This window comes from Aquarana catesbeiana, linkage group LG09, assembly GCF_042186555.1.
Source record: "Aquarana catesbeiana isolate 2022-GZ linkage group LG09, ASM4218655v1, whole genome shotgun sequence".
Taxonomy (NCBI): Eukaryota; Metazoa; Chordata; class Amphibia; order Anura; family Ranidae; genus Aquarana; species Aquarana catesbeiana.
Genome location: NC_133332.1, coordinates 148,795,673 through 148,816,512, shown reverse-complemented (window position 1 = coordinate 148,816,512; position 20,840 = coordinate 148,795,673). Strand labels below are relative to the sequence as shown.

Genomic DNA, 20,840 nt, shown 5'->3' with positions numbered 1-20,840 from the left:
CTTCCCAGAGGTCGTAAATGGTGAATGCACACACACAGTGTACAACCAGCAGAAGCTGTCAGCGGCGGCTGTCAGATTTGTATTCTGTACACATGAGAGGCCAACGGCCCTACTGTTACTACATATAATCGCTCATCTAGGCAGTTACATGAAAAGAGAGCCTCCTATTAACCTTGAACCCATACACTATATGCCCAGGGTTGGCATTTCTGCACAAAATGTAGGCACAGCTAATCAGCCAGTTTGTTGAATCCAATGGTGGCATTGCACAGATATCCACCTGTTCAATGTAGCCTTTCTGATAGATAGTGTCAGGTCACCTGAGACCAGGTGACAGATGCACTCCGTAGGAGTTGGAAGTGCACTGCTAAGATAGTGGACCCTAGGACTGACTGCTGCGGATAGTACCCAGGGAGGTTCAGGAAGCAGGTCTACTGGATCACTAACACAGATCCCAGTGGGAGCTAGAGCATAGATTCCCCAGGGCGTGGAGTCTAAGAGCCAGCAGGTGTTCACCAGAGCCTCTAGTCGTGAGGATGGACTGCGCTGCAGTCTGGCTCCAGGTCGCAGCCCCCAGAGTCTCACAGCTCACGGTAGACTACAGGAGAAGGAAGCAGCAGGCTGGAACAACAAGGATAGTAAAGGGATAAGGTAGAGGTCAAGGCAACTAGCAGACAGGAACAGAGTACACGCCAAGGGTTCAGGGTCACAGGCAAACAGGGATAGTCGGGGACATGCCAAAAGGCCAGGGTCACGAGCAGACAGGAATAGTCGAGAACACGCCAAGGTCAGTAACAGAGACAAATGAAGAGCACACGGCAAGCAGGAAACAGGAAGTCAAACACACAATGAATACACAATGGTTGATCAGCAAGTTTGGCTTGCAAAGCCCAGATTAGCATAGTGTTCCTAATTAGAGACCGGGTGGAGCTATGCTGAGGGAAGATTATTTAAACAGTCAGGTGAGGGTGGCTGGCCTCTAAAGGTGAACACAGAAGGAAAGCTGTTATTATAGTGATATGATTATTTTACCCATCCATGAGCACAAATTATCTTTCAGTGTTGACCATTCCAATTGTTTTAGGTGACTTACTATCTATATAAGCAAATATCAGATCGAAGCACAATAAACTTAAAGTTTTATTTTTCAGGCTAAGATATTATATGTAGAAGTCTGCTAACAATGCTTGACCATCTTTTGCAATGGCCATGAGCATGAGGTTGGGGTTAAAGTACTGTATTTAAAAGGAATGTATAGAGATTTTGTACATAGTGTACTGTATATATTAAGGTCAGGGCTAAAAAATACATATATTTAAAAATATTTCAGTCAGGTAAATATGCATACTGAATATTAATTTATAGCATTATTCTCTTCAGAGAGCAGGTATAGCCTCAGGCTCCTTTTCAGGTTTCCTGGACTCTCAGTTTGCTTCTTCGATGTAGCGTTTGTTGTCTATAGTCAGTTTTGTAGACTGTGAATTAGAGCAGTGACTCATCCCTTTTTAGACAGTTCAGTCCTAAGCGCCAAGTCCCGTACACACAGGCCGAATATCAGGCGGTATTTGCGGGTTCAATAGAAAGCAGGCGACATTTGGCCCATGTGTACGGCAGCCAGTCCGACAGAAGCCGGCCGATTGTCCAGTTTCTGTCAAAGGACCATGACTGAAAAAGGTCTGCCGATTGGCATCTGATCAGTGCTCTTAGCAAATGGCTGAAAGCGCTGACTGGTGCGTTCTGGCAGGGGGGCTGTCCCCCTGTAAGAATACAATAGCTCAGCAGGGGGGATTGCTGTACTAACATCGATCATTTTGTTTTTTAGTTCAACCTGCTGGGTTGAATGAAAAATAAAAATGTTATGCCCCGTACACATGGTAGGATTTTCCAACGGAAAATGTGTGATAGGACCTTGTTGTCGGAAATTCCGACCGTGTGTAGGCTCCATCACACATTTTCCATCAGATTTTCTGAAACACAAAGTTTGAGAGCAGGCTATAAAATTTTCCGACAACAAAATCCATTGTCGGAATTTCTGATCGTGTGTACACAAATCCGATGCACAAAGTGCCACGCATGCTCAGAATAAATAAAGAGATGAAAGCTATTGGCTACTGCCCCATTTATAGTCCCGACGTACGTGTTTTACGTCACCGCGTTCAGAACGATCAGATTTTCTGACAACTTTGTGTGACCGTGTGTATGCAAGACAAGTTTGAGCCAACATCCGTCAGAAAAAATCCTAGGATTTTGTTGTCGGAATGTCCGATCAATGTCCGACCGTGTGTACAGGGCATTCGTCTAACACAGGCTTTTGTTAGACAAACCACAGCCTTCAGACAGGAAACTCTGCTGCTCGGCCATGCTGTCACTTCAGTTAATCACAGTACTCATGGGAATCCCTTGTCATGTATTTAAAGGGATGGCAAAGGTAGAAGGATTTTTTATCTTAATGCATTCTATGCATTAAGATAAAAAAAACCTTCTGTGTGCCGCAGCCCCCTTCAGCCCCCCTAATACTTACCTGAGCCCATCTTTATTCAGCGATATTGCAGGAGTGTCTAAGCTGCCGGGGACTCCCCTCCTCATTGGCTGAGACAGCAGCGCTGCATGATTGACCTCCGCTGCTGTCATTCAAAATCATTCAGCCAATCAAGAGAGAAAGGGGGTGGGGCCCAGTCACGGCTCCGTGTCTGAATGAACACGGTGAGCTGTGACTCGGCTCGGGTGCCCCCATAGCAAGCTGCTTGCTGTGGGGGGCACTCAACAGGAGGGAGGGGCCAGTAGCACAGAAGAGGGACCAGAGAAGAGGAGGATCCGGGTTGAAAAACCAACTGCATAGAAGAGGTAAGTATAACATGTTTGTTTTTTTATTTTATTTTTTTTTAAACTAGACTTTACAATCACTTTAACATTTAATTGTAAGACAAATATTACTATATATAGATAATAAAAAGATATAAAACTGTTTAAAAATATAAAGAAGCGGAAAAGAGCTGCACCAAACTAAGTCCCAATTACTCAGGTCCTCCACTGCTTTGGGTGGGAACTTTTAAAAGCTCATCCTGCTCAGCATATATAACAAAATCAGGAGACAAAGCCTCACTCTATAAAAGTCACACCATGAAGTTTAAGTGATGTAGTTGGCTTCTGACAAAGTCCCTGACCAAAGGCACACCTTACTGACGCATTTCACCCCAAATGCATTTATATGTAGAGGTTACCTCTAACAATAAACCTGATCAGGGTGAAACATATCAGAGGGGTGTGGTTTAGGGAGGGGACTCTAAAGGAAGCTAACTACATTGAGTAAACTTCATAGTGTGACTTTTAAAGAGTGCGACTTTGTCTCTTAAGTTTAAAATGTATTTAAAAAGCTCAAATAAAACTGCCATAAGACCATTATAGTTTCACTTTAAAGTGATTTTTTTCCACTTTGATGTTTACATGTGCAACTGACAACCATTATATAGATATAACGGCCATAACAAAGGTTACAAAACCATCTGGCTGGCACATGAAGAACGATCATTTCTAGACCATTTATAGACCTCTAGACGAAACTACAAATGACACTACATAGTACTGAAAAATACCAAATTTCCTGCAACAACATTTCCACTGCAAGACTCCTAAACATAATGCCATAAATATTCAAATCAGTTCTCTCTTATGTACAAAAATGACAAAGTATAAAAAGAACCTAATGCATAGGAATGTGCATCTATTCAAATGTATTCAACATGATACAAATAAAATACATCTTTTAGTAAATAGTTAAATGGATAAAGCAAAATCCAACTGGCTGTTACTAGTTACTTTATTTTGCCCAACACTGAAAACACCCATTAGGATAAAATGCTGACAATAAAACCCTATATATATATATATATATATATATATATATATATATATATATATTTTATCAGGCCTAATGGGAAGCTCTGCTTGATCTCAGGGTGGTTTTGATAAGTACTCGTTCTCACTTCCGGATAAGATCGCTGCTACGATCTATGAGTATGTCCGGTCCCTCCTCCTTCTCCCTGCAGCCTTCTGGGACACGCACAGGTCCCAGAAGATGGCGGGACCATTCACAAAGCACAACCTGACTCGCTCATGCGCAGTAGGAAACCGGCTGTGAAGCCTGAGGTCTTCATTGCCGGTTTCCTTTAGTGAAGATGCCAGCACCTGCACCTGAAGCTGATTGAAGAATCGGCTCGGGTGCAGACATCACTGGATCCCTGGACAGGTAAGAGTCGGTTCACACTGAAGCAGCACGACTTGCAGCGCGACTGCCTCGGATGACTTGAACACAACTGCAGCGGCGACTTGCAAAACGACTTCTATATAGAAGTCAATGCAAGTCGCCTCAAGTCGCCCCCAAAGTAGTACAGGAACCTTTTTCTAAGTCGGAGTGACTTGCGTCGCTCCGATTAGAATGGTTCCATTGTACAGAACAGGACGCTACTTGTCAGGCGGCTAAGTCGCCTGACAAGTCGTCCTAGTGTGAACCGGCTCTGAGTGTCCTTATATTAAAGGTTAGCAGCTGCAAACCAACAAACAAATATACAACCTCCTGCACTTGAGAGTGGACCCCAGAGTTAGTGGTTGCCTATATTTCCATCATGGCCTTTGTGGACATGCCTCGTCTTGCTCCCCTCTCAAGACTGGGGAAGTCTGGATACACTGAAACGTATATTCACAAATCAACAGGTATATCAAACCTTGTCCATCTCCAAGACCTCGATACATCACATCTCATAACGGGATGATAAAAGTCCAAAAGGCTAACGCATTTTGTGGGTCTTCACTCTTCCAACAGTATTTGTAGCTGCTGATTTTCTTTTTTTATTTGGGGGGGGGGAGACCGGAGCTCCTCTTTAAGACAGAAAGCAATGTGCTAAATTTGGCAACCAATCAGAATTCATCACCTGTGCTTCCAGCTTCAGCAGATTGAAATCCAATTGGTAGCTGTGGGTTCCCATACTGTGCACACATCATTGCTCGGTGCTTGACTTATTAATTAGGCCTATATGTCCCTGCTGGGCATGTTCAGCAATATAAAAGAACAGAATTATGTTCATTTGATTCAAGAAATTCTAATATTACGCTAATTTAATGGTTTTGGTGCAGAATTTACAGATTGATACCTCCTTACATCTAATTGTTATTACACATGATTAGATAAACAAAAAAATAAACTCATTGTCCCTCTAAAAATGAATGGATACTGCCAGCAAAATAACAATAAATACCTATTTAATAACAAGAAATCTGAAATTGCACACTACAGTATACAAAGTGAGTTTGCAGAAGGTTTTTAGTAAGTAGTTAAAGAGGCCTTAAAACTTTACAATACAGTCAGTGAAGGTCACAGATGGGTTTTGAAAATAACAAATCTTAGAGAAAACTGCAGAATCTAAGACACAAAAAACGATAGCAATAAAGACTATGTCAGCTTGTGATAATATGCCCAAGAGCAGCATGCTAAATGGTTAAAGAACTCTTGATCAGGATCAACAAATTTGAAAAAGACGCGTTCCATGTCCTTACAAATAAATAGCACTCACAGCATTACTGAAGCATTATGGTAATAAGAGACAGTGATTTCAACAGCCAGTGCATATTTGTTATCTATATATACAGTGATTGCAGTAGCATATTTCTTGCTACAGTCACTAAGTCAACACAATAAAACAATGACACTCCACTTGGACCATAAACAATACAGTCGTGAGTGGGGAAAGAATGCAGAGGGTTATCCTGCCAGATAGGCTCAGTAATGAATTACATTGCCATATACTCACAATACCTACTGAATAAATGATCTGCAAGCTTGATGGAGCACATTGTATTCCAAAACTAACATTTATTGCTGGAACTTTGCAATATATTAGACAGTATTATATCACATCATAAAATATTGGGAAATAATCAATGTTCTCACTGAAAACAGCAAACATAAACAATGGGATCAAGTCCAGCTCAAAATTGCAAACAATAAATGCATATAGTAATAAATAAAAATAACATATTGTAAAATAATGAAGCCTTAAATATAAATGATGCGGATTGCCGATGACTCTGTTTCACCTTAGAAAGAATGGATGTCTTTTAAATGATTACTATACACAAAAGATATGTCATAAACGCCTATTATAATCAAAGCTTATCCATGAAAGGTATGGGGGAAATGTGAAATAAACATAAGCCAACATGCTATATAGGAGACATCAAAATCCAGCCACACAAAAGAACAAATACCAGAGGCAATTAAAATTCACTTTCCAGAGTAGTCAGAACACTGAAACAAGATTTCTGATTGGTTGTTACAGGTTTGTGACAATAAACAAATTGATTTTAGCCTTAGAAAATCAGCCCAAATGAACGACATTACCAACATCAGCATCAGACCACAAGCATGGAAAATCCATTCACTATAACCGACCATCTCCATCACATTGTGTTCATCAGAAGATAACTGAGGGTTTTTTTGTACATTAATGCTGTTAAATAATAAACTGTATTCTCTGATCTTTTCTAATTAAACTCAGAGGAAGAGCACGTGAATTCACAGCTATGGAAAGCCATTCAATCCATTTACCTGACAACCACACAGTGCTGGCATCTCAAACATTTCAACAACCTGTCAAGCAGCCCTTCAAAGGGGAAACGTTCGCACTTTACTAGAAGTTTTTCAGATGCTCATTTTCAGATGGACAAAAAGAATGAGGTGATGAGCACATTTCTACAAGAGCAGCTGCTGTGCATCTCTGATCCTTCACATCACTTCCTACAAATCAAGGAATACACACTATGTGAACAGGCAGATTTACAAATACATGTCATGTTTATTAAATAACATGTAACTGTGTTATAACAATTGCCATTCACTCATAATAAACCAGCAGACTGCACTGCTGTAAAAAGAAAAAAAAAATCCAAAAATTCTAATCAATAGCACAAGTCAAGTCTTTTAAAGTGTAATAAAAGGTCTGCTAACACGTTAAAGACTGTGCCATTGACAGAATGATTATAAGTGCATTAGACACACTGATGTATGAGTGTATTTTAGTAATTGCTGAGTTCATTCACAGCAGCCTGTATGATGAGGAGCAAAATATAAAGAAAAATATATGTAAAAAATATATATACAATATGTAATATTATAAATAATATAGACAATTATTTATAAAAATTCAGAAAATATTTAGTAATATATTAACATTTTTAATAATATTATATAAATGTATATAAATCTAGAAATATTTATTAATGTATATATCCAGGAAAATATATGTAAGAAAATATATACAATATGTAATATCATAAATAATATAGATGATAATTTATAAACATTCAGAAAATATTTAGTAATATATAAAAATTGTTAATATAAAATAAATGTATATAAATCTAAAAATATTTATTAATGTATATACTGTATATCCAGAAAAATATATGTAAAAAAATGTATACACTATGTAATATTATAAGTAATATAGACGATAATTTATAAAAATTCGGAAAATATTTAGTAATATATAAAAATACAAAAATGTTTAAAAATATAAAATAAATGTATATAATGGTATATAGAAATATATAAATATTTATATATATATATATATATATATATATATATATATATATATATATATATATATATATATATATATCCATAAATTAAAATGTATAAAAATATATATATACACAATAATATATAAAATGTTTAATAATATATATATATATATATATATATATATATATATATATATATATATATATATATATATTAAAAATATAAAATATTTAATAACATATGAAAAGATATAGAAAATATATACAATAATATATAAAATATATAAAATGTTTAATAATATATAAAAAAAAAAAAAGATGTAAAGAATATATACAATAATATATAAAAAATCTTAAATGCTCAATAACATATAAAAAGATATAGAAAATATATACAATAACATATATAAGATATACAAGGTTTAATAATATATAAAATAAAAAGATATAAAAATATATACACTATATTATATTACTATTATATGTAAATAATATAAAATGCCCTCAGGTCAGAGAGAGAAGAGACAGCGAATCATGCTATGTACAAAGACCTGATGCCACCCTAGATAGAAGGAGCAGGCTGATGCCCAGGTTAGAGCCAGTGACGTGCCCCCTTGTAATGGCATCTGGAAAACTTAGCCCATGGCTTTGAATATCTCCAAGCTGCCAACAGCAGAACATCATCTCATCAGAAGGGATAAAGCGGAGAGAGAAGGGGAAGCAGCCCGGTGACAGCCCAGGTAGAAAGTGGTGGAAGTGTGCCGGGCACAGCTGATGCCAGGGCAGACCTGAGCTCCTCCATAGGGGCACCGCTGGGGGGGATGTGACACCTAACAAAGGTAAAATCAGGACAGAAGGAGAATTCCTACCATGGCTGATCCAGGTCCCAGTCCCGGAAAAAGTCGAATAGATCCATATCAGTGGAGGGTGAGGGCACAGCCAGGGTGAGGGCAGCGCGGAGTGTGCAGGGATCGCACAGTGTCCGCCCCGCTCCGGCTTTCCACTCACACAAGGCGGAGAGCTCCGGCTGCCTGGCTGGCTGGACGAGGCATCAGCGGCGGCGGCTCAGCAGCATCACAGTGCGAGAGAGAGACAGAGAGAGAGAGAGAGAGAGAGAGAGAGACATGGGGGGAGGAGCCAAGGAAGCCACAAGCCACGACATGGAGCCAGCTAGTGATCGGGATCTGCCGTCTGCTCCACCTAAGTCACCGGAGTGTGCCGCTCACTGGGGGATCCCCGCACTGTCCATGGAAGATCCCCGCACTGTCCATGGAAGATCTCCGCACTATCCCTGGAAGATCCCTCACACCCAGCAATGGGCTCATTCCTCTACATTACTTTTCATCCAGGAGAACAGATCTTTCTATAGAGACATGATTATTGGTGACGTGGACTAACAAGATAGACTATTGGGATGCCTTAAAGCAGTATTAAACTTTAAAACAACACAAAAAAAACAAAAAAAACCTTAAAAACAAAAACGTATATGATGCCTTTTAACCACTTGCGTACTGGGCACTTTCACCCCCTTCCTGTCCGGGCCAATTATCAGCACTGTCACACTTTGAATGACAATTGCGCGGTCATGCAACACTATACACAAAATAAATTTGTATCATTTTTTTTAGACAAATAGAGCTTTCTTTTGGTGGTATTTAATCACTACTGAGTTTTTATTTTTTGCTAAAGAAATGAAAAAAAAGATGGCAAATTTTGAAGAAAAAGAAAAAAGATTTTTTTAATTTCTATTATAACTTTTGTAAATAAGTGATTTTTCTCCTTCACTGATGGGCACTGATGAGCCTGCATCGATGTGCGCTGATGAGGCTGCACTGATGAGCACTGATGAATGCTGATGAGACTGCACTGATGAGCACTGATGAACGCTGATGAGACTGCACTGATGAGCACTGATGAACGCTGATGAGACTGCACTGATGGGCGCTGGTGAGACTGCACTGATGCGCGCTGATGAGGCTGCACTGATGGGCCCTGATGAGGCTGCACTGATGGGCACTGATGAGACTGCACTGATGGATGCTGATGAGGCTGCACTGATGGGCGCTGATAAGGCTGCACTGATGGGCACTGAGACTGCACTGATGGGCGCTGATTAGGCTGCACTGATGGGCACTGATGAGGCTGCACTGATGGGCGCTGATGAGGCTGCACTGATGAGGCTGCACTGATGAGACTGCACTGATGAGACTACACTGATGGGCACTGATGAGGCTGCACTGATGGGTGCTGATGAGGCTGCACTGATGGGCACTGATGAGACTGCACTGATGGACGCTGATGGGGCTGCACTGATGGGCGCTGATGAGGCTGCACTGATGGGTGCTGATGAGGCTGCACTGATGGGCACTGATGAGACTGCACTGATGGACGCTGATGAGGCTGCAGTGATGGGCGCTGATGAGGCTGCACTGATGGGCACTGAGACTGCACTGATGGGCATTGATGAGACTGCACTGATGGGCGCTGATGAGGCTGCACTGATGGGCACTGAGACTGCACTGATGGGCATTGATGAGACTGCACTGATGGGCACTGATGAGGCTGCACTGATAGGCACTGATGAGGCTGCACTGATGAGATTGCACTGATGGACACTGCTGAGGTTGCATCGAGGGCACTGATAAGGCTGCACTGATGGGCGCCAATGAGGCTGCACTCATGGGCACTTATGAGACTGTAGGGATGAGACTGCACTGATGGACACTGATGAGACTGTACTGATGAGGCTGCACTGATGGGCACTGATGAGGCTGCACTGATGAGCACTGATGAGCGCTGATGAGGCTGCACTGATGGGTCCTGATAAGGCTGCACTGATATGCGCTGATGAGGCTGCGCTGATGTGCGCTGATGAGGCTGCACTGATGGGCAGTGATAAGGCTGCACTAATGGGCACTGATGAGACTGCACTGATGGGCACTGATAAGGCTGCATTGATGGGACTGCACTGATGGGCACAGATGAGACTGCACTGATGAGTGCTGATGAGGCTGCACTGATGGGCGCTGATGAGGCTGCACTGATGGGCGCTGATGAGGCTGCACTGATGAGCACTGATGAGACTGCACTGATGGGTGCTAATGGGACTGCATTGATGAGGCTGCACTGATGGGCGCTGATGAGGCTGAACTGATGGGCACTGATGAGGCTGCACTGATGGGTACTGATGAGGCTGTACTGATGGGCGCTGATAAGGCTGCACTGATGGGCACTGATGAGACTGCACTGATGGGCGTTGATGAGACTGCACTGATGGATACTGATAAGGCTGCACTGATGGCACTGATATGGCTGCACTGATGGGCACTGATGAGACTGCACTGATGGGCGCCAATGAGGCTGCATTGATGGGCACTTATGAGGCTGCACTGATGGGCGCTGATGAGGCTGCACTGATGAGGCTGCACTGATGTGTGCTGAGGCTGCACTGATGTGCGCTGATGAGGCTGTACTGATGGGCACTTATAAGGGTGCACTGATGTGTGCTGATGAGGCTGCACTGAAGGGCGCTGATGAGGCTGCACTGATGTTCCTGATGAGTCTGCACTGATGGGCACTGATGAGCCTGCATTAATGAACGCTGATGAGGCTGCACTGATGGGCACTGATGAGACTGCACTGATGGACACCGATGAGGTTGCACTGATGGGCGCTGATGAGGCTGCACTGATGGGCACTGATGAGGCTGTACTGATGGTCACTGATAAGGCTGCACTGATAGACACTAATGAGACTGCACTGATGGGCGCTGATGAGGCTGCACTGATGGGCACTTATGAGGCTGCACTGAGGGGCACTGATGAGACTGCACTGAGGGGCACTGATGAGACTGCACTGATGAGAGATGATGAGGCTGCACTGATGGGCACTGATAAGGCTGCACTGATGGGCACTGATGAGACTGCACTGATGGGCACTGATGAGACTGCGCTGATGAGGCTGCACTAATGGGCACTGATGAAACTGCACTGATAAAGCTGAACTGATGATCACTGATGGGTCTGCACTGATGAGCACTGATGAGGCTGCACTGATGCACACTCATGAGGCTGCATTGATGTCACTTATGAGGCTGCACTGATGGGCGCTGATGAGGCTGCACTGATAAGACTGCACTGATGAGGCTGCACTGATGAGACTGCACTGCTGAGGCTGCACTGCGATGGGTGCTAATGAGGCTGCACTAATGGGTGCTAATGAGGCTACACTGACGGGCACTGATGGGCGCTAATGAGGATGCACTGATGGGCGCTGATGAGGCTGTATTGATGAGACTGCACTGATGGGTATTGATAAGGCTGCACTGATGGGTACTGATGAGGCTGCACTGATGTGCGCTGATGAGGCTGTACTGATGAGAATGCACTGATGGGTACTGATGAGGCTGCACTGATGGGTACTGATGAGACTGCACTGATGGGCACTGATGAGGCTGCACTGATGGGAGATGATGAAGCTGCACTGACGAGGCTGCACTGATCGGTGCTGATAAGGGTGCACTGATGTGCCTCATGAGTCTGCACTAGGGATGAGCCGAACACCCCCCGGTTCGGTTCGCACCAGAACCTGCGAACGGACCGAAAGTTCGCACGAACGTTAGAACCCCATTGACGTCTATGGGACTCGAACGTTCGAAATCAAAAGTGCTCATTTTAAAGGCTAATTTGCATGGTATTGTCCTAAAAAGGGTTTGGGGACCCGGGTCCTACCCCAGGGGACATGTATCAATGCAAAAAAAACTTTTAAAAACGGCCGTTTTTTCAGGAGCAGTGATTTTAATGATGCTTAAAGTAAAAAAAAAAAAGTGAAATATTCCTTTAAATATCGTACCTGGGGGGTGTCTATAGTATGCCTGTAAAGTGACGCGTGTTTCCCATGTTTAGAACAGTCCCTGCACCAAATGTCATTTTTAAAGGAAAAAATCTCATTTAAAACTGCTTGCGGGTTTAATGTAATGTCGGGTCCTGGCAATATGGATGAAAATCAGTGAGACAAACGGCATGGGTACCCCCCAGTCCATTACCAGGCCCTTTGGGTCTTGTATGGATATTAAGGGGAACCCCGCACCCAAATTAAAATAAGGAAAGGTGTGGGGCCACCAGGCCCTATATACTCTGAACAGCAGTATACAGGCTGTAGGTTTGTTGTTAAGTAGAATCTCTTTGTAATTTTGAACGGGTACATTTTTAACGTGTTTAGCTCCAGCCAAAAAATCTTTTTTAAGCTTTTTGGAAAACATAGGGAAGGGTTATCACCCCTGTGACATTTGTTTTGCTGTCTTTCCTCCTCTTCAGAAGATTTCACCTCACTTTTTGTCCCAATGGATTGGAAAGCATCAGTGGAAAGGAGAAATGTTTTTCCCATATTAACTCTTACAGGAGAGAATTTCCCTTCCTAGGGGTAGATTTATTCTCACTTCCTGTTGTCTCCTTCCGTTTGCAAGTAGGAGTCGTTTGTAAGTTAGTTGTTTGAAAGTAGGGTCCTGCCCTATATACTCAGCAGAAATTTGGGCCTTAGGTGTTGCTGTGGCCACAACACTGTAAGCCCTCACAGGGCCCTGCTGTGAAATATTAGATCAAGAATTGTAATTTCATGCCCCTGTTGAACAGGAGCTGAAAAATTAGGCCTTAGGCACTGGTGCTGGTGCCACAACACTGCAACCCCTCACAGACACTCTAGTTGGAATGCAGGAACGAGCCCTGCTGCAAAGTATTGCATCAAAAATTGTAATTACACGCCCCTGTTAAACAAGGGCTGAAAAATTGGGCCTTAGGCACTGGTGCTGGTGCCACAACACTGCAACCCCTCACAGACACTCTAGTTGGAATGCAGGAACGAGCCCTGCTGCAAAGTATTACATCAAAAATCGTAATTACACGCCCCTGTTAAACAAGGGGTGAAAAATTGTGCCTTAGGCACTGGTGGTGGCGCCCAGAACCAAAAATGCTCTTACAAGCTATCAGCGTGATGATTGAGGAGGAAGAGGATAATTACTCAGGAATAGTCACTCAGCATCAGCATAGGCAGTCTTTGAAGGGATCTGAGATTTCAAAAAAAATTATTCAGTTACATCAGCATCAGGTGCTTGGTAGCTGGTGGTGATCCAAGACTCATTCATTTTTATGAAGGTCAGTCGATCGACCGAGTCAGTGGACAGACGCACCCTGTGATCAGTTACCACGCCTCCAGCAGCACTGAATGTGCGTTCCGAAAGAACGCTGGATGCAGGACAGGCCAGTAGCTCAATTGCATACTGTGCAAGCTCTGGCCAGTGATCCATCCTCAAGACCCAGTAACCCAGAGGATTTTCGGTGGGAAAGGTGTCCAAGTCTGATCTTGCCCCTAGGTATTCCTGCACCATGTAAAACAGACGCTGGCGATGGTTGCTGGAACCGATCATACCTTGGGGCTGCGGACCAAAAAATTGTCTGAACGCATCGGTCAGACGGCCACCTTCTCCACCGCTCCTTCTTTGACTGACCGAAGCCTCAGCAACACGTTGTCCAGAAACAGGAGTTTGTAACCTCCCAGTCTCTGGGAACGCGTTGCACAGACCTTTCTGCAAGGCCTCCCGAAGATGTTTCATCCTCTGCTCCCTCTGCGATGGCAAGATAAGGTCCGCAACCTTACCCTTGTAACGTGGATCAAGGAGGGTTGCCAGCCAGTATTGGTCCTTCTCCTTGATACCACGAATACGAGGATCCTTACGCAGGCTTTGCAGGATCAGGGAGGCCATGCAGCGTAGGTTTGCTGAGGCATTCGGTCCGGAGTCCTCTGGGTCACTAAGGACGACATGGTCCGCAGCCACCTCCTCCCAGCCACGTACAAGTCCATGTGTTTCTTGGGACTGATCCCTTAAAGACTGCTGCTGATGCTGAGTGCCAGGCTCCACCTCCATCCTGACACAATCTTCCTCCTCCTCCTCCTCCTCTTCCTCCTCGTCCTCTTCCTGTGTGATCGGCGGGCACGCAGGAACACTGTCTGGATAAAGGAGGCCTTGAGAGCTAAGGAAGTCCTCCTCTTCCTGCCTCTGTTCTGCCTCAAGTGCCCTGTCCATTATTCCACGCAGCGTGTGCTCCAACAGGTGGACAAGGGGGACAGTGTCACTGATGCATGCACTGTCACTGCTCACCATCCTCGTGGCCTCCTCAAATGGTGACAGGACAGTGCATGCATCCCTGATCATGGCCCACTGGCGTGGGGAAAAAAAACCAAGCTCCCCTGACCCTGTCCTGGTGCCATAGTCGCACAGGTACTCATTGATGGCCCTCTGCTGCGTGTGCAGCCGCTGCAGCATGGCCAACGTTGAGTTCCACCTGGTGGGCATGTCACAGATTAGGCGGTTCTTGGGCAGGTTAAACTCCTTTTGGAGGTCCGTCAGCCGAGCACTGGCATTATATGACCGGCGGAAATGCACACAGACTTTCCTGGCCTGCCTCAGGACATCCTGTAAGCCCGGGTACCTGCCCAAGAACCGCTGCACCACCAAGTTAAGGACGTGAGCCAAACAGGGCACATGGGTCATTTGTCCCTGTCGGAGGGCAGAGAGGAGGTTGGTGCCATTGTCGCAAACCACCATTCCTGCCTTAAGTTGGCGTGGCGTCAACCACCTCTGAACCTGCCCCTGCAGAGCTGACAGAACCTCTGCCCCAGTGTGGCTCCTGTCCCCCAAGCACACCAGCTCAAGCACCGCATGGCATCTTTTGGCCTGCGTACTTGCGTAGCCCCTTGAACGACTACGGAGCACCGCTGGTTCCGAGGAAGAGGCCATGGAGGAAGAAGAAGAGGAGGGGGTGGAGGAGAGAGGTGTGTCACAATCATTAGCATTTTGGAGGCGTGGTGGCGGAACAACCTCCAACACTACTGCACCTTGTCCTGCATCCTTCCCAGCTGCCAGCAGAGTCACCCAATGCGCCGTGAAACTTAGGTAACGTCCCTGTCCATGCCTGCTGGACCATGAGTCAGCGGTAATATGCACCTTACCGCTGACCGCCCTGTCCAGCGAGGCATGGACATTGCCTTCCATATGCTGGTAGAGAGCCGGAATCGCCTTCCGTGAGAAAAAGTGGCGTTTGGGTACCTGCCACTGAGGAACTGCACATTCCACAAACTCACGGAAGGGGGCAGAGTCTACCAACTGAAAACGCAGCAGTTGAAGTGCTAGCAATTTTGCCAAGCTAGCATTCAACCGCTGGGCATGTGGATGGCTGGGAGCAAACTTCTTTCGGCGGTGCAGCAGCTGGGGCAGGGAAATTTGCCTGGTACAATCTGACGTCGGTGTACCAAAATCAGATTGCCCACACTGTGAGCAAGACGCACTGCACTAACTGTAAATAGTCTAGCTGCCTGACTGTGGTACTAATAGGATCAAAAGAACACCAGCAATTTTCTTTAAAATACTGTAACAAGACAAGCCTGCCTGTCAGTAAGAAGATAACAGGAACGGATCTAGCTGAACACTGTGAGCAGGACGCACCCCACTAGCTTGTAGGTTTAGCTGAACACTGTGAGGTGGACGCACCCCACTAACTTGTAGGTTTAGCTGAACACTGTGAGCAGGACGCACCCCACTAACTTGTAGGTTTAGCAGAACACTGTGAGCAGGACGCACTGCACTAACTGTAAATAGTCTAGCTGCCTGACTGTGGTACTAATAGGATCAAAAGAACACCAGCAATTTTCTTCAGGTAGCTGTATTTACTGTAACAAGACAAGCCTGCCTGTCAGTAAGAAGATAACAGAAACGGATCTAGCTGAACACTGTGAGCAGGACGCACCCCACTAGCTTGTAGGTTTAGCTGAACACTGTGAGGTGGACGCACCCCACTAACTTGTAGGTTTAGCTGAACACTGTGAGCAGGACGCACCCCACTAACTTGTAGGTTTAGCAGAACACTGTGAGCAGGACGCACTGCACTAACTGTAAATAGTCTAGCTGCCTGACTGTGGTACTAATAGGATCAAAAGAACATCAGTAATTTTCTTTAAAATACTGTAACAAGACAAGCCTGCCTGTCAGTAAGAAGATAACAGGAACGGATCTAGCTGAACACTGTGAGCAGGACGCACCCCACTAGCTTGTAGGTTTAGCTGAACATTGTGAGGTGGACGCACCCCACTAACTTGTAGGTTTAGCAGAACACTGTGAGCAGGACGCACTGCACTAACTGTAAATAGTCTAGCTGCCTGACTGTGGTACTAATAGGATCAAAAGAACACCAGCAATTTTCTTCAGGTAGCTGTATTTACTGTAACAAGACAAGCCTGCCTGTCAGTAAGAAGATAACAGAAACGGATCTAGCTGAACACTGTGAGCAGGACGCACCCCACTAGCTTGTAGGTTTAGCTGAACACTGTGAGGTGGACGCACCCCACTAACTTGTAGGTTTAGCTGAACACTGTGAGCAGGACGCACCCCACTAACTTGTAGGTTTAGCAGAACACTGTGAGCAGGACGCACTGCACTAACTGTAAATAGTCTAGCTGCCTGACTGTGGTACTAATAGGATCAAAAGAACATCAGTAATTTTCTTTAAAATACTGTAACAAGACAAGCCTGCCTGTCAGTAAGAAGATAACAGGAACGGATCTAGCTGAACACTGTGAGCAGGACGCACCCCACTAGCTTGTAGGTTTAGCTGAACACTGTGAGGTGGACGCACCCCACTAACTTGTAGGTTTAGCAGAACACTGTGAGCAGGACGCACTGCACTAACTGTAAATAGTCTAGCTGCCTGACTGTGGTACTAATAGGATCAAAAGAACACCAGCAATTTTCTTCAGGTAGCTGTATTTACTGTAACAAGACAAGCCTGCCTGTCAGTAAGAAGATAACAGAAACGGATCTAGCTGAACACTGTGAGCAGGACGCACCCCACTAGCTTGTAGGTTTAGCTGAACACTGTGAGGTGGACGCACCCCACTAACTTGTAGGTTTAGCTGAACACTGTGAGCAGGACGCACCCCACTAACTTGTAGGTTTAGCAGAACACTGTGAGCAGGACGCACTGCACTAACTGTAAATAGTCTAGCTGCCTGACTGTGGTACTAATAGGATCAAAAGAACATCAGTAATTTTCTTTAAAATACTGTAACAAGACAAGCCTGCCTGTCAGTAAGAAGATAACAGGAACGGATCTAGCTGAACACTGTGAGCAGGACGCACCCCACTAGCTTGTAGGTTTAGCTGAACACTGTGAGGTGGACGCACCCCACTAACTTGTAGGTTTAGCTGAACACTGTGAGCAGGACGCACCCCACTAACTTGTAGGTTTAGCAGAACACTGTGAGCAGGACGCACTGCACTAACTGTAAATAGTCTAGCTGCCTGACTGTGGTACTAATAGGATCAAAAGAACACCAGCAATTTTCTTTAAAATACTGTAACAAGACAAGCCTGCCTGTCAGTAAGAAGATAACAGGAACGGATCTAGCTGAACACTGTGAGCAGGACGCATCCCACTAGCTTGTAGGTTTAGCTGAACACTGTGAGGTGGACGCACCCCACTAACTTGTAGGTTTAGCTGAACACTGTGAGCAGGACGCACCCCACTAACTTGTAGGTTTAGCAGAACACTGTGAGCAGGACGCACTGCACTAACTGTAAATAGTCTAGCTGCCTGACTGTGGTACTAATAGGATCAAAAGAACACCAGCAATTTTCTTCAGGTAGCTGTATTTACTGTAACAAGACAAGCCTGCCTGTCAGTAAGAAGATAACAGAAACTGATCTAGCTGAACACTGTGAGCAGGACGCACCCCACTAGCTTGTAGGTTTAGCTGAACACTGTGAGGTGGACGCACCCCACTAACTTGTAGGTTTAGCTGAACACTGTGAGCAGGACGCACCCCACTAACTTGTAGGTTTAGCAGAACACTGTGAGCAGGACGCACTGCACTAACTGTAAATAGTCTAGCTGCCTGACTGTGGTACTAATAGGATCAAAAGAACATCAGTAATTTTCTTTAAAATACTGTAACAAGACAAGCCTGCCTGTCAGTAAGAAGATAACAGGAACGGATCTAGCTGAACACTGTGAGCAGGACGCACCCCACTAGCTTGTAGGTTTAGCTGAACACTGTGAGGTGGACGCACCCCACTAACTTGTAGGTTTAGCTGAACACTGTGAGCAGGACGCACCCCACTAACTTGTAGGTTTAGCAGAACACTGTGAGCAGGACGCACTGCACTAACTGTAAATAGTCTAGCTGCGTGACTGTGGTACTAATAGGATCAAAAGAACACCAGCAATTTTCTTTAAAATACTGTAACAAGACAAGCCTGCCTGTCAGTAAGAAGATAACAGGAACGGATCTAGCTGAACACTGTGAGCAGGACGCACCCCACTAGCTTGTAGGTTTAGCTGAACACTGTGAGGTGGACGCACCCCACTAACTTGTAGGTTTAGCTGAACACTGTGAGCAGGACGCACCCCACTAACTTGTAGGTTTAGCAGAACACTGTGAGCAGGACGCACTGCACTAACTGTAAATAGTCTAGCTGCCTGACTGTGGTACTAATAGGATCAAAAGAACACCAGCAATTTTCTTCAGGTAGCTGTATTTACTGTAACAAGACAAGCCTGCCTGTCAGTAAGAAGATAACAGAAATGGATCTAGCTGAACACTGTGAGCAGGACGCACCCCACTAGCTTGTAGGTTTATCTGAACACTGTGAGGTGGACGCACCCCACTAACTTGTAGGTTTAGCTGAACACTGTGAGCAGGACGCACCCCACTTACTTGTAGGTTTAGCAGAACACTGTGGGCAGGACGCACTGCACTAACTGTAAATAGTCTAGCTGCCTGACTGTGGTACTAATAGGATCAAAAGAACACCAGTAATTTTCTTTAAAATACTGTAACAAGACAAGCCTGCCTGTCAGTAAGAAGATAACAGGAACGGATCTAGCTGAACACTGTGAGCAGGACGCACTGCACTAAATGTAAATAGTCTAGCTGCCTGACTGTGGCACTAATAGGATCAAAAGAACACCAGTAATTTTCTTCAAAATACTGTAACAAGACAAGCCTGCCTGTCAGTAGGAATATAACAGGAACGGATCTAGCTGAACACTGTGAGCAGGACGCACTGCACTAAATGTAAATAGTCTAGAAGATAACAGGAACGGATCTAGCTAAACTGAATACAGTGTATATATATATATATGCAACACCTGGGATGCATATATATACACAATACACTTTAAGTGCAGCTAACTGACTGACTGTCCTGCCTAATCTAGCTAACTCAAATGAAATGACACTGTCTCTCTCTCTCTCTAAGCACACCGGAACACACTGCACAGGGCCGCCGTGCAGGCGGCCTTATATAGTGTGGGGCGTGTACTAAATCCCCTGAGCCATAATTGGCCAAAGCCTCCTTGGCTTTGGCCAATTATGGCTCTCTGTTAAGGCGGCGCTGTGATTGGCCAAGCATGCGGGTCATAGTGCATGCTTGGCCAATCATCAGCAAGCAATGCACTGCGATGCCGCAGTGAATTATGGGCCGTGACGCGCCACACGAATTTGGCGCGAACGGCCCATATCGTTCGCAATTCGACGAACGATCGAACAGCCGATGTTCGAGTCGAACATGGGTTCGACTCGAACACGAAGCTCATCCCTAGTCTGCACTAATGGGCCCTGATGAGCCTGCATTGATGAGCGCTGATGTGTGCTGATGAGGCTGCACCGATGGGTCCTGATAAGGCTGCACTGATATGCGCTGATGAGGCTGCACTGATGTGTGCCAATGAGGCTGCACTGATGGGCACTGATGAGACTGCACTGATGGACGCCAATGAGGCTGCACTTATGGGCGCTGATGGGGCTGCACCGATGGGCACTGATGAGACTGCATTGATGAGCCTGCACTGATGGGCACTGATGAGACTGTACTGATGCGCACTAATGAGACTGCACTGATGAGGCTGCACTGATGGGCACCGATGAGGCTGCACCGATGGGCACTGATAAGGCTGCACTGATGGGCACTGATGAGACTGCACTGATGGGCGCTGATGAGGCTTCACCGATGGACACTTATGAGGCTGCAATGATAGACACTGATGAGACTGCACTGAGGGGCACTGATGAGACTGCACTGATGAGAGATGATGAGGCTGCACTGATGGGCACTGATAAGGCTGCACTGATGGGCACTGATGAGACTGCACTGATGGACACTGATGAGACTACATTGATGAGGCTGCACTGAAGGGCGCTGATGAGGCTGCACT

At 45.0% G+C, this 20,840-nt stretch overlaps 1 protein-coding gene across 2 annotated transcripts in view; it reads right to left on the bottom strand.

Moving 5' to 3' along the window:
• Positions 1 to 8,840, bottom strand: part of AFF2 (ALF transcription elongation factor 2) — a 976,027-nt gene extending 967,187 nt beyond the window's left edge. The window contains exon 1 of one of the 2 annotated variants that reach the window (XM_073599267.1): positions 8,448 to 8,840. In XM_073599267.1, coding sequence (XP_073455368.1) covers positions 8,448 to 8,494 — 47 coding nt within the window. In that variant the 5' untranslated portion in view covers positions 8,495 to 8,840. The remainder of the gene's footprint in view (positions 1 to 8,447) is intronic. The other variant, XM_073599268.1, reaches the window with a different exon arrangement.
• Positions 8,841 to 20,840: the final 12,000 nt, after the last annotated feature.